At 38.9% G+C, this 27,969-nt stretch overlaps 1 protein-coding gene across 1 annotated transcript; it reads right to left on the reverse strand.

Moving 5' to 3' along the window:
• Positions 1 to 9,821: 9,821 nt before the first annotated feature.
• Positions 9,822 to 27,613, reverse strand: POLR2D (RNA polymerase II subunit D). Its single transcript, XM_045826276.1, has 4 exons — positions 27,479 to 27,613; positions 21,164 to 21,344; positions 12,471 to 12,566; positions 9,822 to 11,037 (listed from the first exon to the last, which is right to left on the reverse strand). Exons 1-4 carry the CDS (start codon positions 27,549 to 27,551, stop codon positions 10,959 to 10,961), a joined length of 429 nt encoding a protein of 142 aa, XP_045682232.1. The 5' UTR covers positions 27,552 to 27,613; the 3' UTR covers positions 9,822 to 10,958.
• Between the last annotated feature and the right edge of the window lie 356 nt (positions 27,614 to 27,969).

Raw genomic sequence — 27,969 nt, forward strand, 5'->3', positions numbered from 1 at the left:
ACTTTAAGTCAAATAAAAAATGTTAAGTTTTATACATTTTTCCAGTTTATATTTTATATATTCTATAGATAAAATTTTACATATTTTTCCAGATTTAACTGACATTTAACACTGTACAATTTCTTCCAGTGGTGTGAACTTTTAAGATCTACTCAGCAACTTTTAAGTATATAATACAGTATTATTATCTGCAATAACAATGCTATATATTACATCCCAAACACTTATAACTGGAAGTTTGTGCCTTTTAACAACCTTCACCCATTTCCCCAAACCCCTACCCCAATCCCTTACACTGGCAACCACCAATCTGTTTTGTTTGTAGGAGTTTGTTTTTTTTAGATTTCATATATAACTGAGATCATAATATTTGTCTTTCTCTAACTTATTACACTTAGTGTAATGACATCAAGATCGATACCTTGGTTGTAAACCATTAATTTCTGAACAAAACTCACTTATTTAATAGGTTAGTAATACTCTGTGGACAAGTGACCATAACATGCTATGCCATTTCTCTATTAGAAAAAGTGTGCGAATCAGCTATGGACATAGAGCTTTTTCTGTATTCAAGATATTTGATATAGAAGGTAATTTTCAGAAATGCAATCACTAGGTTATATTGGGAGATGCTTTCATTTATATAACCCTCCCAGGAACCTCTTCCCTCATCTGGAACACCACTTCCACTAGCTTGCCCCTCTGACCATGTGTTCCTCAGAAAACTGCAATGTTTTTACAGTTCCCATCTCTACAGCCACAACCACACATGGGCACCAGACACAAAACAGACTGTTTAAAGTTCTTCCTGGGATTTCTGAATCTGGGTTCAAGAGAGCTTGAACCAATCCAGGTGACACAATGTCAAGACAATGAAACTCAGGAGCAGTCAGAAGCCTATTCTTTGTTCTGTGGAAGAAGGTAGGCAGTAATGAGAGAGTGAAATTAACTTAAAGAGATGAGTAAAGACTAAGAGAAGACACACAGCATTTTTGTGCCTGGTTCCAATTGTTCCTGTATTCCTGCCCTAAGGTTTGGAAGTTCAATTTTCTTTCAATAACTCCCTCTTTTTGTACTTTTGTTTGGTTTGTAGCACTTGTAATAGATTCATATATATAGCCTCCAGGTTTTCCAATCTGACTACATTTCCCCCATTCATTCAACTTCCCACTCTCCAAAATGACTATTTCATACATCTCTTCTCTCAAATTGCACTTTCCAGTAACAACCTGTTTATTGCACTAGCACTGTCAAGATTATGAACTGTTCCATTCTAAAGCTTGGAGACACAGATATTTCATAAAATAAGCACATGCTCTGTGGATAAAGGATAGCTGGGCCCACTAGACACAAGGGATATCTGTAGTTAAATGAACCTAGTGACACTTGTCTTTGCAGAATGAAATCTAATTAGCCAACATGCATGCCCTCTGTGTCCACATTCTCTGCCTTCCTTTCTACTAAAACAAATGGTCTCTCTGCTCCTATCTTGCCTTTCCATTTAGCTAATGGATCCCATTTCTTCTCTCTTTTATAGGCTTTGTTCCTGAAGTTTCCTCTACCATACATACTAAATGTCTCAGCTTCCTGGGTCATTCCTATTAACAGATGAATATCCACAAGTATTTTCCATCTCAGAGAGAGCCTGTTCTGACCCCTTGTCTCCCCTACCAGCTCCTTTTCCATAGCTGTACCCCTTCATACAGCTTCCTACCATCCTTCCCTATACAGCTACATGCTAACCTTCAGGCCCACTATCCTTGTTTCTCTCAAGTTCTTTCCCACCTTAGGGACATTACATTTCATATTCTCTGATCCATAGGTTCTGCTCCAGACTTCACAGGGCTGTCGCTCATTCAGGCCACCTCAGAGAAGCCAACCTAAAGTAGTCCTCTCTGTCACTCAGTTGCTACCTATTTTTTTCATTCATTCATCACTATTGAATATTACCTTGTTTACTTCATTATTTCCCCTTATTAAACTGTAAGCTTCCTGAAAGCATCTTGTTGGCCTTGCTTGTCTCTGTATCCTTGGAGCCTGGAATAGTGTCCAAGAGACCTATTAAGTGTTTACTATTTATTTATCCAACTAATAAAACCCATGTAAAGTATAGCTGAGATGCAAGTGGAGAGCATAAACAATTAAATCTGCAGGGAGTTTAATGGAGTTGAACAGAGGAAAGGCTAAGTAGATTCTTTTTTAATTTATTTTTATTTAAAATGTCAATGTACAAGAGAAATACCTATTGGCTGCCTCCCACACACCCCTGACTGAGGACGTGGCCTGCAACCCAGGCATGTGCCCTGACTAGGAATTGAACTGCTGACCATTGGGTTTGCAGGCTGTTCACAGGCCAGGCTCAATCCATTAAGCCACACCAGCCAGGGCTATATTTCTTTTTTAAAATTTTTTATTGAATTTATTGGTGTGACATTGGTTGATAAAATTATATAGGTTTCAGGTGTACAATTCTACATGTCATCTGTATATTGTATTGTGTTCACCAGCTATGTCAATTATATTTCAATAAAGCTGTTTAAAAAAACTCTGGATACATTAGGCATAGCTGAAGAATCAGTGATTGAATAGATTTTAGGAAATCACTCAAAATATATCATCAAGAGATAAAGAAGTGAAAAATATGAAAGAGATTCTGGGAAAGAGAGAGAATAAGGAAGTCAAATATCTAATAAAAGTCAAGAAGGAAAGAAGAGGGACAATGGAAAAGAAAATGCAGGAAAATGACAATGACTAAGAGCTGTCCCAAATCATAAAAAACACAAACCCACATACAACAACAGCACAGTAGTTCCCAGAGAATAAGTGAAAACAAATCCATCCCTAGCCACCTTGTGGTAAAATTATAAAACACACACAAAAAGAAAGTCATAAAATCATGACAACATTAAAACTGTCAGATTTCTTATCAGCAAAAATAGAGATCACAGGACAATGGAATAATAGTATCTTCAAAGTACTCTGGGGGAAAAACATATTTGACCAAAGAAAGGCTGAGAATGTTTACCTTCACAATCTAATTCAAAGACCTACCAAAGGAGGGTCTTTGTGAGAAACAAAGGGAGGATGGAATGAGGCAGGAAACACCACTGAGCAAGTAAATTCATAAATATGTGGGCAAATCTATGCATTGACTATAAAACAACTAATATGTGTGCGTTGGAAGTAATTTAAAACAGGGTCAAACAAGTCCTGGACAAAAATAGCATGAAAGGGGTATGGAGGTTTGGAGGTTGACATGTGATTAGAATTAAAATATGCTATGGTGCCTGGCTGGTGTAGCTCTGTGGATTGAGCGCGGGCTGTGAACCAAAGTATCGCAGGTTCGATTCCCAGCCAGGGCACGTGCCTGCGTTGCAGGCCATGGCCCCCAGCAACCGCACATTGATGTTAAAAAAAGAAGAAAAAAACTATGCTATGGTTATTGTATTACTTAGGAGGGTAAAGACTTCATTAAGACAACTGAGTGCTAAATTTTAAGGGTAAGTGCTAAAAATATGTAGAAGGTATAAATTCTAAGACTGTACAAAGAAGACGAAGGCAAGGATATAACTCACTCAGTTCCACTGGAAGACTAGAAAAATAAAACAATTAATACAGAAAAGCATGGTAAACAGAAAATACATTTTCTTTTATTTCTCCTAGTGAGGCTACAGACTGTGAGAGCTTGCATCCTGTTTTCTTTTTGTATCTTCATGTGTATAAAATAGCACTGCATGCAAATTGCTCATCAAATGGCAATATGCTCATTATAGTATTTTTTTTTAAGAAAAATTGGCCCTGGCTGGAGTAGCTCAGTGGATTGAGCTTGGGCTGTGAACCAAAGTGTCGCAGGCTCGATTCCCAGCCAGGGTACATGCCTGGGTTGCAGGTCATAACCCCCAGCAACCGCACATTGAAGTTTCTCTCTCTCTCTCTATCTCCCTCCCTTCCCTCTCTAAAAATAAATAAAATCTTGGAAAAAAAAAAGAAAAATGTCACCTCATCTTAAATCTTCTAAAATTAATTAGATTCAACATTTACCCATTAATTTGGTAACTGGATGTAATTTATGTCCATATCCTTTGACCTTCCTAAAATTGGAGTCAATATTTAAACTTTTAAAAGTTTTTTTAATAAAATATTTTCACCCTTTCTTTGCCTGTCTTCTCTGCTATAAATTTTATCAGTCGGTTGATTGCCTTTTTAGCAATTTGTTTTTAATTTTTATATAATCCTTCCTTGCCATCTTTTTTATTTCTCCCATGACCATGTAGAAAGTACTGTTTTTCAGATATCTCATGACTTCAATTACCTTTGAACATGAAGAACTGTTAAGTTCTCTATTAACAAGGATAATGTATTTAGGACATGAATTGCCACAGGTTGGTGTTAATATCTGCTCAAGAGATAGAGAGTGATCTGAATTTAAAAGAACATCAGTCCCTGAATATGAAAGTATCCTGTGCCTGGCCCACGTTTATAAGAATTACAAAATATAAATATTGGAAGTCTTAAAAAGTGATAGTCTTGGAGCTGTTCAAGGCTGGGCAAGATCACACAGGATTCAGACAGACAAAAGAAAATGAGTGGAGCCATCGGGATGTCTGACATGCCCTTTTTCCAGGATGGGGAGATCCACATGTGCAGCAAGCCTCGAGTCACACTGCAGAAAGTCCTGCCTCTCTTATACACTAAGTGCACATAAAACCTTGGGGTGGGGGAGAAAAGGCAGAAAACTGTACTTGAACGACGATAAAAAAAAAAAGTTAAAAAAAAAACAAACCAAAAACCCCAGCAGGGCACCAACATAGACTATCACTGCTTATATAAGACTTTGATTCTGTGCATGCGGGCTCTTAAGCAGTTATAGAAATGCTGCTAAGTCTCAGTTCCCAGGATATCCAGGTGATGGAGCCTGACTGACTCCATTTCCCCTACAGTGATAAATCTTGTTGTTTTTAAAGATTTTATTTATCTTTAGATAGAGGGGAAGAAGAATGTTACCCTCTCTTCTTTAGATAGAGGGGAAGAATGTCTCCCTCTCTATCTAAAGAAGAGAAACATCAATGTGTGGTTGCTTCTCACACACTCCCACTGGGGACCTGGCCCACAACCTAGGCCCTGACTGGGAATTGAACCGGGAACCCTTTGGTTCACATTCTGGTGTTCAATCCACTGAGGCACACCATCCATGGCTGTTTTTTGTTTTAAATATATTGATTTTAGAAAGCAAGGGGGGTGGGAGAGAGAAAGAACACTGACGTGTTTTTTCATTTATTTATATATTCATGGGTTGATTTTTGTATGTGCCCTCAACAAGGCTGGAACCTGCAATCTTGGTGTAGGGACTTTTGTCTTTTAAATTCCACATATAAGTTATCAGCCTACTGAAAGGCAAAGTAATTAGGAAAGAAGTTCTCATAAAAAGGTGAGATTCATTTTTTCACTATTTCCATATATTTCCTTAAAACAACTTTCAAAATTTTGTTTATGAGCATTAGTAGAGAAGGAACAGATTTGAGGAAACAACTTGCATTAGAAAAATTAAATTCAGAGATGTGTAGAAAGTGATATACAACTTTAGACTTCAGAAATTTAGGGACGAAATTTTGATTGATAGTCACCGGTTACCATTGCTACTCTTGTAAACAGTGTTAATCTTGCCAACACCCTCCGATTTCAACGCCCTACAGGACATTTGTCTTGGGAGCTAAGACCTGTGCTATAGCCGCTAAGTACATGCAAATACTTAAAATTTTAATGATAAAAACCTTTTTAACACAGTTCCTGTCATGCTAGCCTCAAGTGCTCAACAGTTACATGTGGCTATCAGGTACCTTATTGAGCAGCACAGATACAGAACATTCATCCCTTACAGAAAGTTCTGTTGGGCAGCTTTGCCTTGTCTTTCAAAATTTCCAAGTATCTTCTGAGCTGTTTCTCCACAACCTCAACTCTATCTCATTTTATAATTTCAGGTACATTCTTGATCTCCTTGCAGCTCCCCATTGATCCTTCTGAAAATGGAGCTGTTTCTACTTAACATTTACTAGTAAGACGCACCACATAACTCATGTCTGAATGTTACTCCATGTTTGGTGACATTCAGCAGACCTGCCTCAACTCTACTGTCACCATTCTGCCCATTTAGTTCCAAACTGCCCTCCCACTGATGATGAAGAGACCAAGTGTCACATGCAGACATACTGGTGATCAAAATCTACTTTGGGCCTACAATCTATCTAGGCCCTTTTTGCATCATGGGGTGGCATACAGGTATTTTGTCCAATCAGAGCTCTTTACAGCAACTTGAGGGCAGTGACCACATGTATTTCATTTTTCACAAGTGTCATTTTATTTATTTAAAAATATATTTTGATTATGCTATTACAGTTGCCCCACCACCCCCCTTCATTCCCCACCACCCTGCACACCCTCTCCCACCCACATTCCCCCTCTTTAGTTCATGTCCATGTGTCATAAGTACTTTAGCTTCCACATTTCCCGTACTATTCTTGCCCTCCCCCTATTTTCTACCTACTATCTATGCTACTTATTCTCCATACCTTTCGCCCCTCTCTGCTCCTCCCACTCCCCTGTTGATAACCCTCCATGTGATCTCCATTTCTGAGGTTCTGTTCCTGTTCTAGTTGTTTTGCTTAGTTTTTTGTTTTTTGTTTTAGGTGTGGTTGTTAATGATTGTGAGTTTGCTGTCATTTTACTATACATATTTTTTTACCTTCTTTTTTCTTAGATAAGTCCCTTTAACATTTCATATAAGGGTTTGGTGATGATGAACTCCTTTAACCTGACCTTTTCTGGGAAGCACTTTATCTGCCCTTCCATTCTAAATGAAAGCTTTGCTGGATAGAGCAATCTTGGATGTAGGTCCTTGCCTTTCATGACTTGGAATACTTCTTTCCAGCCCCTTTTTGCCTGTAAGGTTTGTTTTGAGAAATCAGTTGACAGTCTGATGGGAACTCCTTTGTAGGTTACTGTCCCCTTATCTCTTGCTGCTTCTAGAATTCTCTCCTTCATTTTTATCTTGGCTAATGTAATTATGATGTGCCTTGGTGTGTTCCTCCTTGGGTCCAACTTCTTTGGGATGCTCTGAGCTTCCTGGACTTCCTGGAAGTCTATTTCCTTTGCCAGATTGGGGAAGCTCTCCTTTATTATTTGTTCAAGTAAGTTTTCCACTTGTTGCTCTTCCTCTTCCCCTTCTGGTAGCCCTATAATTCAAATGTTGAAACATTTAAAGATGTCCTGGAGGTTCCTAAGCCTCTCTTCATTTTTTTGAATTCTTGTTTCTTCCTTCCTTCCTGATTGGATGTTTCTTTCTTCCTTCTGGTCCACTCCATTGATTTGAGTCCCAGTTTCCTTCCCATCACTATTGGTTCCCTTTTCATTTCCCTTTATTTCATTTAGTGTACCCTTCATTTTTTTCATCTAATTTGTGACCAAATTCAACCCATTCTGTGAGCATCCTGATCACCAGTGCTTTGAACTTTGCATCTGATAGGTTGGCTATCTCTTGGATGCTTAGTTATATTTTCTGTGGAGCTTCGATCTGTTCTTCTGTTTGGACCATTTTTTTTTGTTTTGTTTTGTCGCACCTGTTATGTAGAGGGGTGGAGCCTTAGGTGTTCACCAGGGTGGGGTAACCCAGTTGCTGGGTTGTGACGCAGTAGGTGGGGTCAGGGTTCAGGATAATGGCACTTGCTCCACTCTCCGTCCTACTTCAGTCCCTTCCACCACTTCCCCCAAGAAAATTGGGCCTTTCTGGTGCCGATTCCCATGTGGGTGGGTTTGTGTATGTTCCACGACCCTGTGGGTCTCTCCAACAAACAATCCTGTGAGGCTGCAAGTCTCTCCCTGTGCCTCAACCCCCACAGGTCTTTTCAATCAGTGCCCTGAAGCTCTATTTCCCGGCATTGGACCAAGGGTTGCATGCAGTGCCTCACTTCACAATCACCGCCTTGCTGGGTCTGCCAGTTGCCACCCTGCACCCAGGGCCTACCAGCTGCTGCTTGCATGCCCAGGGTCCACCCCCGGTGGTCTTGCAAGCCTGGGATGCACCAGTCCCATCACTCTTTGTGTCAGGACCCCTCTCCACCCAGCTGCCCCTCCTACCCGTCTGGATGAATGTGTCTATTTTAACTCCTTGGTTGTCTGACTTCTATACAGTTCGATTTTCCGTCAATTCTGGTTGTTATTCTGTTTCTAAATTGTTGTTGTCCCTATCTTGGTTGTGCAAAGAGGCACAGTGTGTCTACCTATGCTTCCATCTTGGCCGGAATTCCACAAGTGTCATTTTAAATCCTTGGTGGTAACTGCTTTTATATAATACTAAATTATACCAACATGGGAACTGAATTTCAGCCCCAAACTCTCCCCAGGGGATATTTGAATATGAACTAAATATTAAATATCTGAAACTTCTAATCAGTGTTCCTAAGTCCAATACTGCTTACAGAAGGAAGTCATTTAGGAAAAACACATTTAACTATTTCAATGAAGTGTCATGTGTTTTCAAATGCTTTGTAGCAAAAATATATTAGATAAAGCAAATATTGTTATATTAAATGTAGTTGATGAACATATAGATGATCAATGTGCTAGTCTTTCAGCTTTTCTGTATACTTAAATTTTTTATAATAAAAACTTGAAAAAATATGTATCACATTTATCTATTCAGTTTGTGAGCATTTGGATTATTTCTGACTATGAGTAATACAACATTAATTAGTCACATACAAATCTTTATGTAGGCTTTGATGGTTTTAAACATAAACTGAAATCAATGTTTAAAAAAATGACTTGTGCTCAGGTCCCTCCAGTAATGCTATGTTTTGAGTCTCAAGTTTAATTAATTTCAATAAAACCAGAATGACTAAGAATTTTTAAAAAAGCTTCTTCTGGTAGCTTTCGGGTGAAGTGAGGGTTTGACAGCGTATCTTTTTGTTTTGTTTCAATGTGCCCCTTAATTCTGCTTTTGCAAACATAGTACAGTAGGCCTAACAGTGTTTCACACATGATTAGAGAATCTGATGATGAAACAGAGAGTTGGCCAGGACTGCAGAGAACAATGCCCAGCAGAATATGTTCATGAGGTTTTGAATCTAGAACATAGCATGAGGTAGCTTTTACAAGTATTTCCTAGTATGAGTTATTTTTAAAAATCTGCTTCTAATGATCTTACTACCATTAATTAATGCCTATTTTCCTGGCACTTTCCATACTTTCCCACCTTCATAGAGCTCACAGACTCTTGGCACACCAAGGGCACAGCAGTGAAGACAGTGGCACTATGCTGCTCTTGCCAGATAGTACCTGGGCTGTAATACAAGTCTGCTTTCCAGATCTGCTCTTTCTGGTCTACTGCTTGGTGCCTACCTGCACATGTAACTGCCTCAATTAAAAGATAATTCTGGAGACTTAAGGAATAAGCAATTTTGTTTGTGTTCATAGACTGATACCATCACCAGTTAATATGCTACCAAAGTCTTGTACTAACTTCTATGAAGCAAGCTTATTTATTACCTATGTATACATGTTCATCTACAGAGCACAATACTTAACATTTATTGGAACATAATATATGTCAGATACCAATAGGCTTTTAATATTTTCTCAATCTTCTCAAAATTATAGAGGAGAAAATTAATAGTATCTAATAGTATGTGGATAATACTGAGAACACTGATGGGTCTCAAAGAAGTTATCCAAGGATGAACACATTATTTACTTCAATTTTTCTTAAATTGAGGAATACCTTTCATTTCCTTTAAATATTAAATAAGAATACTGGTGACAAAACCATGTCATTTCAGAAATTGAAAGAATTTATAAAAATAGGAATATTTTATTTTTGCTTTAGCAACTAACACAAAATCACCTTGACCTTTACAGCCAACGTTTTTCCTCAACCTTTTCCTTGGATCATGAATTCATTTGGAACAAGTGCAAAACAAAACAAAACAAAACAAAAAAAGAAAGAAAAAAAGAATTCCAAATTGTGGAAAAAAACAGGTATATTTCCCTTCATAAAGATAAAAGTTAGAATGTTCAGCTATTAAAATGTTTTCTCCAACTTGTATCAGATTGATTGACTTCACTGTACTGACTGAGGAATGGGCAGGCTCCCTCCTTCCAAATTACTCCCATCTGATAACACTTGTTGCCAAGTAGCAAGCCAGAGGTTTGGATGGGATGCTACCTAAAAGGGCACTTCAAAGTGTTCAGACCTTCACATCTGGCAGATGAAGGAAAAAAAAATCTAAATTTGGGAATGATAAAGTAAGTACTTTAGGATCACTTACTCTAAAACTACATTCCGCAACAGTAAGAAAAAAGGAAAAATACCTGTCTACCTCAAGGCTTCAGTCCCACAATACTTAGCACAGTTATCCTCAGTTGTGACTGTTTTCCATTGTGAGCTTCTTCCGGTCTCCTGTGTTAAGCCCAATAATGTCAAGGCTCTGGCGTGGTCATTAACACTACTACCATCCTATCTTCAAGAATTTCACACAATGTACAGGTCTTGTTTAATTCTTCCTTTTGCATTTAGGTAAGATTGTTCCCCATACCAGTTTTGTATGTTCTAGTATAGTTTCATAAACTAGAAACACATTGAAATCAAAGCATAAAATATTAGAAATAAAAAATAACACAGGGGCCAAAAACTACAGCTTATATGCTTATCACCCCACCCCGACGTTTCCAGAGGAAAGCTCAGGAAGCCACAAGCAGCCACTGCAAGTCCTCTCCAAGATTACATGGTCATTATGATTTAACAGTCAAGTCTCAAATAACAACCCAGACCAAGACAAAGCTGGGTGGTTGTATCCAAAAGCCCAAATGCCTTCTATGATAGAATTTCTGTGCAAGTTGGTCCCAGATCCTGGGGGACAGTGGTGCCATGCTGGGGATGTGGTTCCCTAAGTAGTAATGTTTGGAGATTAATATTGAAAGCTGCGCTTGGTCTGGATATCATCAAGAATCTGCTGCAGTTCCTCATCTTCAAACCGCCCCTCCAGGCTACAAGAAGAAAACCAAAAGAAGCAAGTCTCTTAGCAATTGACAATGTTCCCCACACTTATCTTTAATGTATAGCAATATTTGAGCACCAGTTGCCCCACCTCTCCATTTACCCCTAAACACTGATACTTTTACCTTTCAACTATATTTATTCCTTGCCTTTCCTTTTAAAAACATCATGAAGTATTTCAAACATACAAAAGGTATAGAAAATAAGTTAACCTTAACAGTAATCCCTACTTGATTTAGATTTAATGAGCATATCAGGAACAACCCAATGACCGTGCATACTCCCTATCCCAACACCTTCACCTCTCTTCCCCAGAAGTAACCATTATCCTAAGTTTGGTACTTATCATTCCTATGCATATTTTTATACTTATTATATATGTGTAAAATATATCTATAAGCAATATGCAGGACTGTTTTTAAACTTTATAAGAAATGGCATCATACTGTATCTTTTTGCAATTTGTTTTGGAAATTCACCCCAGCCTTTGTTGACATTATTCCATGCTGTTCTAGCTCACTGACTTTTTCATTGCTATACAATAAATACCGTATGGTCATATAATGGTTTATTTGTCCAGTCTCTTGTTGACTGACAGATTGTTGTCATGTTTTTGCTATCACTAACAATGCAGCAGTGGACAATGGAATATATATCTCCTTTTAAAGTACATGAATGGGCCCTAGTTGGTGTGGCTCAGTGGACCGAGCACTGGCCTGTGAACTAAAAGGTCGCTTGTTCAATTCCCAGTCAGGGCACATGCCGAGGTTGCAGGCGAGGTCCCTGGGAAGCAACTGATCAATGTTTCTCTCATCACATTGATGTTCCCTTCTCTTTGTCCCTATCTTCTCCTCTCTCTAAAAACAAATAAATAAAATCCTTAAAAAAAAAAAGTATATGAACCCTGGCTGGTGTAGTACAGTAGATTGAGTGCTAGCCTGAGAATCAAGAGGTAGCCAGATCAATTCCCAATCAGAGCACATGCCTGAGTTGCAGGCCAGGTCCCCAGTGGAGGCATACAAGAAACAGTCAATTGATGCTTCTCCCACTCTCTTCCCATATCTTTGAAAATAAATAAATAAAATCTTTAGGAAAAGAGTAGCTCTTAGAGCATATATCCAGAAGGACATTTTTGGGTCATTGGGTATATTCATCTTTAACCTCATTAGATGCCAATTAGCCAAATTGGTCTCCAAACTGTATTAATGTGCACCCCTACCATCAGTGTATGAGAGTTTTAGCTGTTCCACATTTTTGGTAAGAATTGATATGCTACAAAATCATCATTCTCACATTGTTAAAAAAGGTCCTCTCATTCAATGTTTTATCTATCCAGATTTTAAATGCAAACACTTTTTTTGCACAATAATTCTACTTGTAGGAATATATCCAATACAGAGAATTTAACATAACTCATACTAACCTTGGGATCAGAGCCTTGGATTCCTCAGCAGTCTCTGGACAAAGGTTGGCCAAACAGGCCAACTCAAACTTATGAAGCTTCTTCTGAAGCAACAAGCTAATCATCAGGAAGACATTTAAAAGAAAACAAAATCAAAGGTTCATGAATAGGAAAAATGGAATCAAATGTAGCAAGAGAAAAAGTAAAGTACTTGCAACCTTTCTATTATGGTTAGGGTGGCTGTAAAATCCCACTTTCAAATCACTCCCCATTCCTATTCCTGGAGACAGGAAGTTACAACAAAATCAGGTGGAGACAATTAAAGTGAAGACAGCACATTTAGGCAGAGAAGACCTACTACTGTAACTTCTGAAAAACCACAAAATGCCTCAAGGACTAACACAACCTTTCTCCTAGGAATTTATTTTGTTGCTCTCTGCTCTTCCTAACACTCTTCCTTGCTTCCTTTGTTATTAATTGTATGTCAAACACATATGTTAGATGCCCCAATCTATTAGATATTTAACCTGGAGGAAGTTTTTAAAAATTTATTTTAAAAATAAATAAATAAGCGAAGGCATACTCTACTTTGTACAAATAAGTTGTAAACCACACCTTATTTTAAATGACAAACTGTATAAAAGAACAATGTTACCCAGGCTGGTGTGGCTCAGTGGATTGAGTCCCGGCCTGCAAACCAGTTTCTGGTGTGGTTGCTGGTTCAATTCCCAGTCAGGGCACATGCCTGGGTTGCAGGCTAGGTACCCAGTAGGGGGCATGTGAGAGGCAACCACACACTGCTGTTTCTCTCCCCCTCTTTCTGCCTCCTTTCCCCCCTCTCTAAAAATAAATAAATAAAATCTTAAAAAGTAAACAAATTTATTAAAATAAAAGGACATCAATGCAAATCATATCTTGGATTTATACCCCTCTGCCTCTAAAACAGCACTCATCAATGGTAAATGTGGTTTCAGAGAAAATCTTACCTCTTCAGAAACAAAACATTTACTGTACTTATCACTCTATTACAAGCATGTATGTTAATGTACAAAATATAGAAAATAAAGGCAAAAAGGAAACCTACCTATGTTACCACCTAAACGAAATCAATATATCATCTTAGTATATCATTCTAAACATCTTTACATGGTTTAGAATATAAACTCAAACATTCTGTTTTGTAACTCTTTGTTACTTGATGCTATATTAATTTTGTAAAGAACATACAGTAATCTTAGTTACATGGGAAGAGGTTCAGAATGTTGTAAATTGAGCACTCACTTATTTACAAATACCAAAAAGTATTAATAAGGTGAAAAGAACCTGAAATCCTACAGAAATAACCTGTATTAACATTTTCATGGAGGTCCCCTACCATCCCTTTATTTATATATATATATTAGATGAATGGAATCATAACAAAATGTTCCTCTAAAACTGGCCATTTTCACTCAACAGAGTAACTGTTTTCCATATTAGTACCCAAATAATTACCTCAAACAACACATTCCACTCAAGTTGTGCCTTAATTTATACATCAAGTTTCCTGTTGTTGAACATGTCAGTTTTTGCAATGCTTTTTGAACATCATTATAAATTCATACTTCTTAGTGCACTTGAGTACTGTGTGGTTTAAAAATAAATTCCTGAAAGTAGAATTATTCAAAGGACATGACTGTCTGGAAAGCTTCTGAGAAGACAGTGTCCTAAAAGGGATTTACCAGAGAATACTTTTATCAGCAATAAATACAGTGCCTATTTCCCCTTCTTGTTACACTAGGTTTCCCATTCTTTTTAATCTTTAAAATCTACTTAGCTGTTTTACAATCTCTTTGATTTCCTTGAAGATGACCATTATTTCATGTGAATGAGAAGTTTGAAATTCTGATATAAATCAAGCCATTAGAGACTAAGCTTTTACAAAGTGGGTATCATCTAAGGATATCAATCCTTTCCCAGTTTGTTCATACTTCTATTTTATGCATTTGTAAAAGGAAAATTTAAAGATATTTATGCAAATTCATTTACTTATTCAACTAATTATTTAATGTGTACAATGATGAATATGACCAAGTCCCTGCCTTCACAAAAACTTACATTCAACTAGAGTCAATTGTTTCTCCACATTTAAAGTCTTGCTAACCAGCCCTGACTAGTGTGGCTCAATTGGTTGGAGCATCATCCCACAAAGAGGAAGAAGGGAGCTAATTAAATTCCTGGTCAGGGCACATGCCTGGGTTGTTGTTCAGTCTCCAGTTGGGACATGGTTGAGAGGCAACCGATTGATGTTTCTATCTCACATCAATATTTTTTTCCCTCTCTTTCTCCCACTCTTCCTCCTTCTATATAAATAAAACATTTTAAGAAAAAAGTCTTGCTAATCATAGACAATATATACATTCACTCCTATTATCACACAGCACTTTTATGCATCATAATTTACATTTAAATCCTTAATTTCTTAGGAATTCAGAGTTTGTTGTAAAATATTTCCCCACTAATTTACAGTGCCATATATTAGACTCATATAAAATATAATACATTTCTATTTGAATCTGTTTCTGAATTTTCTTTTTTAATATATTTTGATTATGTATTGCAGTTGTCCCATTTCCCCCCTTCACTCCCTTCCACCCTGCACACCCTCTCTCACCCACATTCCCCACCTAGTTCATGTTCATGGGTTGTACATATAAGTTCTTTGGCGTCTACATTTCCCACACTATTCTTACCCCCTCCCCCCATCTATTTTCTACCTACCATCTATGCTACTTATTCTCCATACCTTCCCCCCCCTCTGCTCCTCCCACTCCCCTGTTGATAACCTTCCATGTGATCTCCATTTCTGAGGTTCTGTTCCTGTTCTAGTTGTTTTGCTTAGTTTTTGTTTTTGTTTTAGGTGTGGTTGTTAATGATTGTGAGTTTGCTGTCATTTTACTATACATATTTTTTACCTTCTTTTTCTTAGATAAGTCCCTTTAACATTTCATATAAGGGTTTGGTGATGATGAACTCCTTTAACCTGACCTTTTCTGGGAAGCACTTTATCTGCCCTTCCATTCTAAATGAAAGCTTTGCTGGATAGAGCAATCTTGGATGTAGGTCCTTGCCTTTCATGACTTGGAATACTTCTTTCCAGCTCCTTTTTGCCTGTAAGGTTTGTTTTGAGAAATCAGTTGACAGTCTGATGGGAACTCCTTTGTAGGTTACTGTCCCCTTATCTCTTGCTGCTTCTAGAATTCTCTCCTTCTCTTTAATCTTGGGTAAGGTAATTATGATGTGCCTTGGTGTGTTCCTCCTTGGGTCCAACTTCTTTGGGATGCTCTGAGCTTCCTGGACTTCCTGGAAGTCTATTTCCTTTGCCAGATTGGGGAAGTTCTCCTTTATTATTTGTTCAAGTAAGTTTTCCACTTGTTGCTCTTCCTCTTCCCCTTCTGGTAGCCCTATGATTCTGATGTTGGAACGTTTAAAGATGTCCTGGAGGTTCTTAAGCCTCTCCTCATTTTTTTGAATTCTTGTTTCTTCCTTCTTTTCTGATTGGATGTTTCTTTCTCCCTTCTGGGCCACTCCATTGCTTTGAGTCCCAGTTTCCTTCCCATCACTATTGGTTCCCTGTTCATTTCCCTTCATTTCACTTAGTGTATCCTTCATTTTTTTCATCTAATTTGTGACCAAATTCAACCAATTCTGTATCTTGATTACCAGTGTTTTGAACTGTGCATCTGATAGGTTGGCTACCTCTTTGTCGCTTTGTATTTTTTCTGGAGCTTTGATCTGTTCTTTCGTTTGGGCCATTTTTATTGTCTTGTTGCACCTGTTAAGTAGTGAGGGGCGGAGTCTTAGATGTTCACCAGGGTGGGGCAACTCAGTTGCCAGGTTGTGAGACTGCATGTGGGGCAGGAGTCTGAGAGGGAACAGTAACACTTGCTCTGCTCTCTGCCAGATTTCAAGTACTTCTCCCAAGCAAATTGGGCCCTTCTGGTGCTGATTCCCATGTGGGTGGGTTTGTGTATGTTCTACGACCCTGTGGGTCTCTCCAATGAACTCTCCTGTGAGGCTGGAAGTTTCTCCTGGTACCTCAACCCCACAGGTGTTTTCAATTGGTGTTTTGAGGCTGTTTCCCCATGCTGGGACCCTGGGTTGTGTGGTCTATCTTGCTCCCCAGTTTCACCTGGTTTATCTGTGAGGGAATGTGGGACCGCCTGGCCTGCCAGCTCCCTTGTGTACTGTGCCCCTTCACAGTCCGCCGCACTGGGTCCACCAGCTGCTGCCTTGCAGTGATCCCTCTCCACCTGGCCACCTGACTTCGCCCCTCCTACTGGTGTGGATGAATGTGTGTACTTTAACTCCTTGGTTGTTGGCCTTCCATACAGTTCCATTTTCTGTCAGTCATGGTTGTTTGTTTCTAAATTGTTGTCCTTATTTTGGTTGTGTGAGGAGGCACAGTGTGTCTACCTATGCCTCCATCTTGGCTGGAAGTCTGCTTCTGAATTTTCTATTCTGTTTCAATGATCTGTGTATTCTCATGCCAAAGTGTCACTATTTTAAGTACTGACACTTTTTAATGTCTTTTAATATCTTTCAGGGCAAATTCCCCTTTATTTTTCTTTAAAAATTTTTTTGAAAATTCTTACAAACTTAAAATCATTTTATTCAGTGACCCATTTCTTTTGAGGATTTAGACTGGCAAATGTATACATTAATTTGAGGCAAAATGACATTTTTACAGTATGAAGACCTTTCATTGCTAAATATGTAAGTCTACCTTCATTCATTCAAATAATTTTTTAGGCTCAAGAATTTGTAGTTTTGTATGGAAGCTTCCCACACAGTTCTTTCCAATCTTTTCTTTCTGAATACATACACGTTTGTTAGAACAGACTATACTTCATATATAGTTCTATCACCTTCATTTTTTGTACAGTTAATATATGTAAGCATCTTTTTTTTTAAGATTTTATTTATTTTTAGAGAAGGAAGGGAGGGAGATAGAGAGAAACATCAATGTGCGGTTGCTGGGGGTCATGGCCTGCAACCCAGGCATATACCCTGACTGGGAATCAAACCTGCGACACTTTGGTTCTCAGCCTGTGCTCAATCCACTGAGCTATGCCAGCCAGGGCTAGTATCTTTCTTTTTTTAATCATTTTTTAATTTTAATTGTTGTTCAAGTACAGTTTTCTGCCTTTTACCCCCAAGAACACCTTTCTTTTTTTTAATAGTTTTTTTCCTATTACCATTTATCCCCCTTATACCCTCTTCCACCTCCACACACTCATGAACATCTCTCAGTTTCATTTTCTTTATTTTTATTAAGCATATTTTATTGATTATGCTATTATAGATGTCCCATTTTTTCCCAACTTTTGCCCCCCTCCTCCCAGTACCCCTATTTCCTCCAGCAATTCCCCTCCCCTTAGTTCATGTCCATGGGTCATACATATCAGTTCTTTGGCTTTTCCACCTCCCATAGTATTCCCAACATCCTCTGTCTATTCTGTACCCACCAACCATGCTTTTTTTATTTTTAATTTTTAGAGAGAGAGGGAGGGAAAAAGAGAGGGAGAGAAACATCAAAGTGTGGTTGCCTATAATATACCCCCTACTGGGGACCTGGCCTGCAACCCAGGCAATGTGTCTTGACTGGGAATTGAACTAGCAGCCCTTTGGTTCACAGGCTGGCACTCAACTCACTGAGCCACACCAGCCAGGGCCCACCAACTATGCTTCTTATTCCCTGTACCTTTTCCACCATTTTCTCCCCTCCCACTACCTGTTAACAAAGCTCCATGCGATTTTCATCTCTACGACTCTGCTCCTGTTCTAGTTACTAGCCCAGTTTGTTTTTGTTGTTTTTAGATTCTGTTGTTGGTTTAAGTTTGTTGTCATTTTACTGTTCACAGTTTTGATTTTCTTTTTCTTAGATAAGTTCCTTCAATGTTTCCTACAACAAGGGCTTGGTGATGATGACTCCTTTGGCTTTACCTTGTCTGGGAAGCTTTACCTGACCTTCCATTCTAAATGACGGTTTTGCTAGGTAGAGTAATCTTGTATGTAGGTCCTTGCTTTTCATCACTTTGGATACTTCTTGCCAGTCCCTTCTTGCCTGCAAGGTTTCTTTTGAGTAATCAGCTGATAGTCTAATGGGAACTCTTTTGTAGGTAACTCTCTCCTTTTCTGTTACTGCTTTTAAGAGTCTCTATCTTTAGAGATTTAGAGATAAAGGTAGAGCCCTCTTTGGGTTCAGTATGTTTGGGACCCTCTGAGCTTCCTGGACTTGTATGTCTATTTCTATTGACAAATCAGGGAAGTTTTCTTTCATTATTATTTCAAATAAGTTTTCAATTTCTTGTTCTTCCTCTTCTCCTTCTGGCACCCCTATGATTCAGATGTTGGAGTATTTACAGTTGTCCCGGAGGTTCCTAAGCCTCTCCTCATTTTTTAAAATTCTTGTTTCTTCCTGTTGTTCCAGTTGGATATTTGTTTCCTTTTGTTCCAAATTGTTGGTTTGAATCCTGGCTTCACTCCCTTGACTGTTGGTTCCCTGTACATTTTCCTTTATTTCACTTTGTATAGCCTTCACTTCTTCCTTTATCTTATGGCTGCACTCAGTTGTTTCTTTGAGCATCCTGATCACCAGTGCCTCGAACTCTGCATCTGATAGGCTGCTTATCTCTGATTTGCTTAGTTCTTGTTCTGTTTTGATCTATTTCATTTGGGCCTTATCTCCCTGTCTCTTCATTTTGGCAGCTTCCTTGTGTTTCTGTGTATTAGACAGAGTTGCTTTGATTCCCATAATTGGTGCACCTGTTATGTTGTAAGGAGCAGAGGCCTTGGGTATTTGCCAGGGTGGGGAAGCCCACTTTGCTGCTTTGTGGTGCTGTATGTGGGGGAGGAGTGAAAGGGAACAATGCTACTTGCTAGTTCTCAACCCATTCCCAGTCACTTCCCCTACTTCCCATAAGTGTCTGGCGCCCTTCTAGTTGCTGCCCTGCTGCTGATTCCCAGAGTGGGTCTGCAGATGTTCTAAGGCCCTGTGGGCTCTTTAAACAGACTCTCAAGAGAGACTGGCAGTTGCTTCAGTCTCGCCAGCTCCCACAGGTTTATAGGTTATGAGGCTTTATTCTCCTGTTGCTGGACCCTGGGCTGCATGGTATGGCCTGGAACTACGATCACTCGCTCCTCAGTTGTCCCTCCAGGTTTTTATCTCCTGCACCTTAATGTGGGACTGTCCCATCCTTGGGCCACTGCCCCCACCTGCTACCCTGCCACTGCCTCGCAGTGTTACACTGTGTCCTCTCCACCCCTCCTACCCTTCTGGGTGAATATTTCCTGTTTAAATCCTTGATTGTCAGACTTCCACACAGTTCAATTTTCTGGCAGTTCTGGTTGTTTTTTGTTTTTAGATTGGTTGTTATCTTTCTTATGGTTGGGTGAGGCAGTGAAGCAAATCTAGTACGTCTCCATCTTTGCTAGAGGTTCTCAATTTTATTTTCTAACACAGGTTTTAATGACAGCATAGTCATCCATCAGATGGATTTACCACAATGTACTTAATAGCTGCTGAATGTTAGGTTATCTTTTTCACCTTTGGCTATTATAAATAGTTCTCTGAAGACTATCTATGATATACATCTTTTGTCCATTTGTTTTGCCTTAGGGTAGTACTTTTCAAACATTTTCAGCATAGTAGAGCAAATAAGTACCTCTAGGTGAGCTGGGGCAAAGGTTCAAATGACTTTCTGCAACTGCAAGGTTTTAAGTCTCATGATTTAATTCAAGAACTCATATATATATATTTTTGTTTTAGTCCACAATATGCTGGTATCTGCTTTAATGTAGAAATTTTTTAAATCAACTACCATCCAGTAAAACTGATACTTCAGGAGGATGTGCCACTTTTCCTGGGACCTTCAATACACCCCGCACATCACTGTTTCCCAGGGCATAGCCAACCCAATTTGAGAAGCACTGTCTTGGGAAAAAGTGCTAAAAGCTAGCTACTTTTTGATTTTGAAAGGTAAAGTGAAGATCCAGAAAAAATGCCTCTCATTTATATTTATTAACTTACAAAATCTTGAAGACATCTCAGATGAATAATAAATAAGCCCACTTCATTTAAAAAAACCCCCACAAAACAATGCTGTTTTTTATTTTTATAGGCACGCATATATATATATATGTGTGTATGTGTGTGTATATATGTGTGTATATACGTGAGTGCATGAAAAAAAGATCTGAAGGGCCAGCAACAAACTGCTAACATTGATTACTTTGTAGGGAGATGACTGGGATTTGGGGTAGTAAAGGTGGCCAATAAGAAATTTGGCCTTATAAGCAATTTTGAAATTTTTGACAAAGAAATTATTTTATATACATTAATCCTACAGATTATACAGGGTGGGGAGGAGGTGGGTGATGAAACAGCATTCTACCTGCAGATGTCCAGTAGTTTGCATTGATAAAAAAACTTCCTTGCCCTGACTGGTGTGGTTCAGTTGGTTAGATATCGTACCACAAAGAGAAAGGTCCCCAGATGATTCCTAGTCAGGGCACATGCCTGAGTTGCAGGTTCAGTACTTGGTTGGGCTGTGGGTGAGAGGCAACTGATTTATGTTTCCTTCCCTCTCTTTCTCCCTCCCTTCCCATATCTCTAAAAAAACAAACCAAACCAAACCAAACCAAACCAAAACAACCTTTCTTTTGGCACTCACCTACGGACACTGGCAATGGTCTCTCTGTTTTTGAAACGACTGAAACGAGCTGTATAGTTTAGCGTTTTCATGAAGACCTCAGAAAGTTCTTGTTCATCCTCTGCACTCTCATTCTGTTGCTTTCGATGCTCCAGAAGCATATGAACTTCTGAATTTAGAAGTGTCTCAGCTGTTTCAAACTCTGTGAGAAGCACAAATGTCAGCTGAAAATATTCTTTCAGAAGTCAGTTTCTAAATGTTGGTTTTTGCATTTGAGACTAACAGCAAATCTCTGTCCCTTCAGAAATCCAGACACTTCATATCCAACAACTTTATACCACAAAGTATGGTGGAGTTCATGAAATACTAAAAAGCTCACTTGGGCTAGAGTTTCAGATATCAAAGAACCTAACTTAGATGTGCTATTAAATGATGCATCATTGTCCTGACCTGTGTGACTCAGGTGGTTGGGCATTGTCCTAAAAGCAAAAGGCTGCCAGGTCAATCCCTGCTCAGGGTACACGCCTGGGTTGTGGGTTCAGTCCTGGTCTCTCTCTCTCTTTCTATCTCCCTTTCCCTCTTTCTAAAAATAAATAAAGTCTTTAAAAAAAAGACACATTAGACTAATTAGGCCAATTGTTGGTTTCAAAATGGGGCATAACCAACAATTATTTCTCTGCAGCTTGCATAAGCTCATAATCTCTAACTCATAATACTAATGTTACACTCTCAATTTTTTTACTTTTAAAGAATTCTAGTATAGTTGGTATGCAATATTGTATCATGTTATATTAGTTTTAGGGGTACAATATAGTGATTTGACATTTTTAAACCTTACAGTGTAATCACCTTACTAATCCTAGTAACCATCTGTCACTGTGCACACCTATCACAATGTTGTACACTATATTCCCTCTTCCCTGTTTCACTCATCCTTCATCCACCTCCCCAGTGGCAACTATCCTTTTGGCCTCTGTTTCTATAAGTCTGTTTTTTGTTTCGTTTGCTTGTTTTTTTTTTTTAGATTCTACAATTAAGTGAAACTATATAGTATTTGTCTAACTTATTTCACTCAGCATACTACCTTCTAGGTCTATCAATGTCGCAAATGGCAAGATTTCATTCTTTTTATGGCTGAGTAAGATCCCATTGTATATATGTATCACTTCTTTCTTATCCATTTATTTATTGATGGACACCTAGGCTGCTTCCATAGCTTGGCTAATGTAAATAAAGCTGCAGTGAACACAGGGGTGCATATATCTTTTCAAATTAGTGTTTGTGCTTTCTTTGGGTAAATACCCAGAAGTGGAATTACCGGATATATTTTTAGTTTTGGGGCTTTTAAAAAAGATATTGCTTATTTTACTTTTAGACAGAGGGGAAGGGAGAAAGAGAGGGAGAAAAACATCAATGTGTGGTTGCTTCTCACATGCCCCCCACTGGAGACTTGGTCCACAGCCCAGGCATGTGCCCTGACTGGGGATCAAACCAGTGACCCTTAGATTCGCGGGCCAGGATTCAGTCCACTGAGCCACACCAGCCAGGGCCATTTTTACTTTTCTGAGGAATCACCATACTGTTTTCCATAGTGGCAGCACCAATTTGCAATCCCACCAACAGTGCATGAGGATTCCCTTTTTTCCACATCCTCGTTAACACTGGTTATTTGTTGATTTATTGATGATAGCCATTCTCACAGAGAGGTGGTATCTCATTGTGGTTTTGATTTGTATTTCCCTGATGATTAGTGATGCTGAGCATCTTTTCATATGTTTATTGTCCATCTGTATGTCTTCTTTGGAGAAATGTCTTCCTCCCCATTTTTGTAAGTACATGCACTGCAAAAGCATGCACTGTCTGCCCATTTTTTGATAGGAAGACTTTTTGTTATTGAGCTGTATGTGTTCCCTATATATTTGAGCTATCCACTCTTTATCAGATATATCATTTGTGAATAAATTCTCATTTTAAGAATTTCCACATTTTGCTGTGTATAATGTGCACTCTTTGGCCAAATTTTGGAGAGAAAAATTAGGATACACATTATACATGGGTATAATAATTACATACCATGGGTATAATAATCCCGTGTATAATGCACATAAAAATGTGGGTACACACTATACACAACAAAATAAGGTATTATATTAAGGAGGGCCAAGTGTTTGGAAGCACATATTAATAATGTACCCCAAATTCTATTTCTGTACCTGCACAAATCTATTCACCCAAGTCACCACCTACTGTATCACAGGAATTGAGCTTTCAGCTAAATGCCCATTTCCTCTAGATTTCATAGTCAAACATAATCTGTCAATTAAATCTAACTCAAATATTTACCATGACGCAAACCTCTTGCCCTTGATACTCATTTAAAATAATTCTCTGGACCAGTAAGCAACATAAGCGGTCTCTATGGGCAATCTTTAAAAACTAAGTTTAAGAGAAAAAGAAAGCTTTGGCTCGTTTCCATAATAGGAGAGGAATTGGCTCCTCTCCAATTCCTTTGGCAACCTTTAGCTATATTTTCAGGATGGCATTGTTAAAATGTTATTATCTCCTTTGGAAGATCATTATCTCTCTCACATTAGGAGCATACATTCCTAATACTTATTACGAAGTGTAGGAGCTGGTTTTTATCTGCTTTACCCTTATCAGTGAGTTCCCCCAGAGTAGAAACCATCCATAAACATGAGTTCATGTTTATAATGCTACATTGATGAACAGGAAGCAATTGTGAGAAAAATCCAAAGTTATTTGCAATTTGGCATTTACATATGACACAGGTACACTTACTATTGGGGAAATCATGAACACCTCCATCAGATTAATGCCTTCCATTTCTTGGGCCAGGTCACAGGAACTTCACTCTTTTCACAACGGTGTGTGTATATATGCACATGTGTTTTTGGAGGGGGGTGTGAAAAGGAAACTGTATTTGAAAGGTTCTCACTGCTACTGAATATAATAGGCACCCCAAAGCTACTTTCTACCTGAGGGCAGCATAGTTTGAAGAAGAGGTCCCTCAGAGTTAATTCCAGTCCAAACCTCTGAGGTGGTGTACAGGTGAAGAAATTATTGCCTCAGAGCAATGAGTACAGAACACATGAAATATCAGGAAGTATGATCCTAATGTCTCTGAAGTGAAAGTAACAAGTGACATCAGGGAGGGGAAAGGCAATAGCAGCTAAACAGTGTTAGTCTCAGCTTCTGAGGCTGAAGCATTAGTGCAGCCTTACAAAATGAAAATTAAAAGGCTAAACAAGAGTAACGGCTAATGACCTCCAAGCTTGTTATAGTTGTTGATGTTTTGAAGGCTTCTGGAAAAGTGCCCAAAGTTAGAGATGCTTCCCTTTCTGCACTAAACAAATTTACCTGTGAAATTCAATGGATAGAATTCAGGACACCAGGAGACTAGGCATCTGTCTCTACTCTTCACTGAGGGCAATGCCCAAGTACTACTTATATATCACTTTCACTCTTTTCAACTAATGAAAGGTCAAGGCAGTCTAATTGTGACTTGGAGGACCTAGGAGTGGGGGGAGTGGGGTGCCTGAGACCTACCACAGAAGCATTTCCAGGATTTGAAATCATAATTGGGGAGAGAAGAGGGAGTACAAACACTTTTTTATAACTATGGAAAGTGAGGACCAAAGCGTCTACTCATAGTTAACCACAACAAACCATTTTGTTGTGAAATTTCTCACACTCACACACTATACATATTTTATTTGGAAAACAAAAGGAACTAGATCAGGGGATCTACATGATATTACCCCTCTCTGCATATATTTTAAGAGCAATAGCCACAATTCATTAATCCCCATTCCTCTAAGAAGGAAAATAATTCCTTGGCCAGTACCTCATCTGAGAATTTCCTTGAGGACCTTTCATTGCAACCATTAGTGTTTCATGACAGGGGTGGCCATTTCAGATGGTCTTCTTATACTGTGCATTTTTCTCTCAAGTACAAAAATAGGGGATTTCTTTAGTTTAGGTAGGGAATGGTTGGGATTATATTCCTTTCTAGAAAAAATGGCTTATTTTCTAATTTCTTCAGTCGAGTTGCTGTTAATTATATCACATAGATAAAGGACAAACTTTATTTGTGGGCAAATATGTTTGTGAAAATTGCCACTAAAAATACTCAGTAGCTTTCAGTCATCTCCATTCTTTCAGTCCTACAATTAATTTTACACATTTGTTTACTTTCCATCCTATAGCAAAGGATTTTCTTATATTTTAAATACTTACTGTTGTTTCTGTATATCTACATATGTTCTAAAATACATAACACTTTATATGCCTATATTAACTAAGAAGTTAATGATAAAAGATTGATAGGATCTAAGATCTAAATATATCCATTCAATACAATTTTCATGTGTACCAGATTTTATAAAACAAGTATTTTCAGAGTGTTAGAAAAAAATTAAATAAAAAGTACCCGGACAAAACCCAAATACAAAAAATTGGTTTAATTTATCATGAAATTAAGAAAACCAGCTCCTTCTTGGTTATTACACTTTTAAAAAGAAACAAATGTATACTGTCATTATGCAAAAAAAAAAAAACTTATGTAAGCTATCCTATGGAAATTGCACTTGAGTCTATGAAATAAAAAATTCTAAGCAATCTATCAATAGATGAATAGCATTACAGTACAACCATTAAGTACTATCTAACCTTTTAAAAGAATAGGACAGTTCTATACAATATACCGTCAAAATTTTTAAAAGCTGTATGATTTCTATAGCATAATCCCATTTTGCAAAGAAAAGAATTTATGTGTATATTTATGAATAAGCATAAAATTAATATGGAAGAACAAGTACTAACCTGTCTATAGTAGTTTCCTCTGGAAGAAAGGGTGTGGAGTTTCACTTTTTAAAAAAAATAATTTGGCCCTGGCTGGCGTAACTCAGTGGATTGAGCGTGAGTTGTGAACCAAAGTGATGCAGGTTCGATTCCCAGTCAGGGTACATGCCTGGGTTGCAGGCCATGACCCCCACCAACCGCACATTGTTGTTTCTCTCCCTCTCTTCCTCCCTCCCTTCTCCTCTCTCTAAAAGTAAATAAATAAAAATTTTTTAAAGATTTTATTAACAAATAAAAATAAAATAAATTTTAATAATAAAAATAATAAAACAAATAAATAAATATTTATTTATTTTTAGAGAGGGAAAGGAGGGAGAAAGAGAGAGAGAAACATCAGTGTGTGAGAGATACATCTATAGGTTGCCTCTCACACGCCCCCTACTGGGGATCTGGCCCACAACTCAGGCACGTGCCCTGACTGGGAATGGAACAGGTGATCTTTTGGTACGCAGGCTAGCGCTCAGTTCACTGAGCCACACCAGACAGGGTAGGGAGTTTCACTTTTTATTGTGAAAAATTATATAACAATTCTTTAAACAGGAAAGTATTGTTAAGGTCTCCCCCATTTACTTTGTTTTTCAGTACCTACAAAACTTATTTTAAAATCTTAAGCTTTCTCTTTATTTTTGGTTTCAAAATTACAAAGGACATGACACTGCATAGAGGAAGTTCCCTGATAGCAAATGTGCTTCACATACTACCACTGACAAAAATTCTCTCCTTGACCAAACTAGCCAGAGTCCTGTGAGTCTCTTCCTGACTAGGCCTCAACTTCAGCCCACAAAGGCTTGAGTAAAACACTGACATGATATCTAACAATTCAGGGCTGAATCCCGAGGATGACCCTAGCTCCTTCAAAGAGCCTGCCTGTGAATATTAAGAGCTGTCAAAATAACTTACTGTTTGTTTCAGCCAACAGAGGGAGGGCTGTGGGAGGGTAGGAACCTAATTTCCACAAATGCCAGCCTAAAAACCCAAATGCACTTCAAACGGACCAACTACCCTACCCACTTTTCGTAATTTTCGTCTCCCTGTCCCGACTAGCACCCTCTTACCGCCCCCTCATTCCTTCATTCTGCCTTTAAAACGCCCAGTCACCACTATACAAACAGAAGTTGAGTTCAATCCACGCTAGGCTTTCTTCTCTAATAACGTATTGCTGATTAAAATCCGTCCTGACCACTTTAGTGTCGGCTTTGTTTATCTCCGATACGTCTCTCCCGCACTTCGCAGTGTAGTAGAGGAAATAAACTATTGCAACAGGTAGCCAGAGATGCCCCAGGGCAGTGTGGAGAGGCGCCAAGGGACCCAGGCACCCTCTCTCCAGACACAGTGCCGGGTACTCGAGCCCTTGCAGGACCTGGACCTGCCGAGCCTTGGACCTGGAGCGGGGTAGAACTAGGCCTACAGTGACCACGCCAAAATGCAAAGTAGTCGGGCAGCCCCAGGGCCCACCTTTGGGAAAGACGAGCTGTGAAGCGTCCTCCTCTACGTCGCCACCACGCGGGTCGGGACCGCCCGTCGCCATCGCCGCGCTTCACGCCGACACCCACAGCACCGGAAGAGGACGCGCGGAGCCGCCGGCCGGGGCCAAGGAAAAGGCGGGACCGGGGGCGGGGCCCAAAGGTGGGGTGGGCGGAGTCGGGAAGGTTGCGGCCCGCAAAGGAAAAAACATGCTGTTTCTCTTCTCTACTGGGACCTGGGTCACGAGTCTTGGGTAGATCACTTATCCTTTCTGAGCTTCAGCTTTCTCACCTGTCAAGTGTGGGTAAAGACTAGATGAGACGTGGGAATGCGCTAATTGGCCCAAGGAACTCCGGCTGATGGAAAGCTGGGTATGTAACTCCGAAAACATAAAGTGGAATTTGTTCCAGTGCCTTAAACATTTAAAAAATTTGATTGCTTTGTAGTGGATTCTTAAAAATTTTTATGAGTTTATTTAAACC

The sequence above is a fragment of the Phyllostomus hastatus genome, unplaced genomic scaffold (genome assembly GCF_019186645.2).
Source record: "Phyllostomus hastatus isolate PE091 unplaced genomic scaffold, TTU_PhHast_1.1 phas_scaffold_60, whole genome shotgun sequence".
NCBI classification, from domain to species: Eukaryota; Metazoa; Chordata; class Mammalia; order Chiroptera; family Phyllostomidae; genus Phyllostomus; species Phyllostomus hastatus.

What these genes read in the sequence shown, in the direction of transcription:
- POLR2D (XM_045826276.1), bottom strand. Translation starts at nt 27,551, where the DNA reads ATGGCGACGGGCGGTCCCGACCCGCGTGGTGGCGACGTAGAGGAGGAC. An exon ending in ACAGCTCGTCTTTCCCAAAG is followed by an intron (nt 21,345 to 27,478) that starts GTGGGCCCTGGG and finishes TGCTTCTCACAG; the next exon opens with AGTTTGAAACAGCTGAGACA. An exon ending in TCCAAGGCTCTGATCCCAAG is followed by an intron (nt 11,038 to 12,470) that starts GTTAGTATGAGT and finishes TTCTTCTTGTAG; the next exon opens with CCTGGAGGGGCGGTTTGAAG.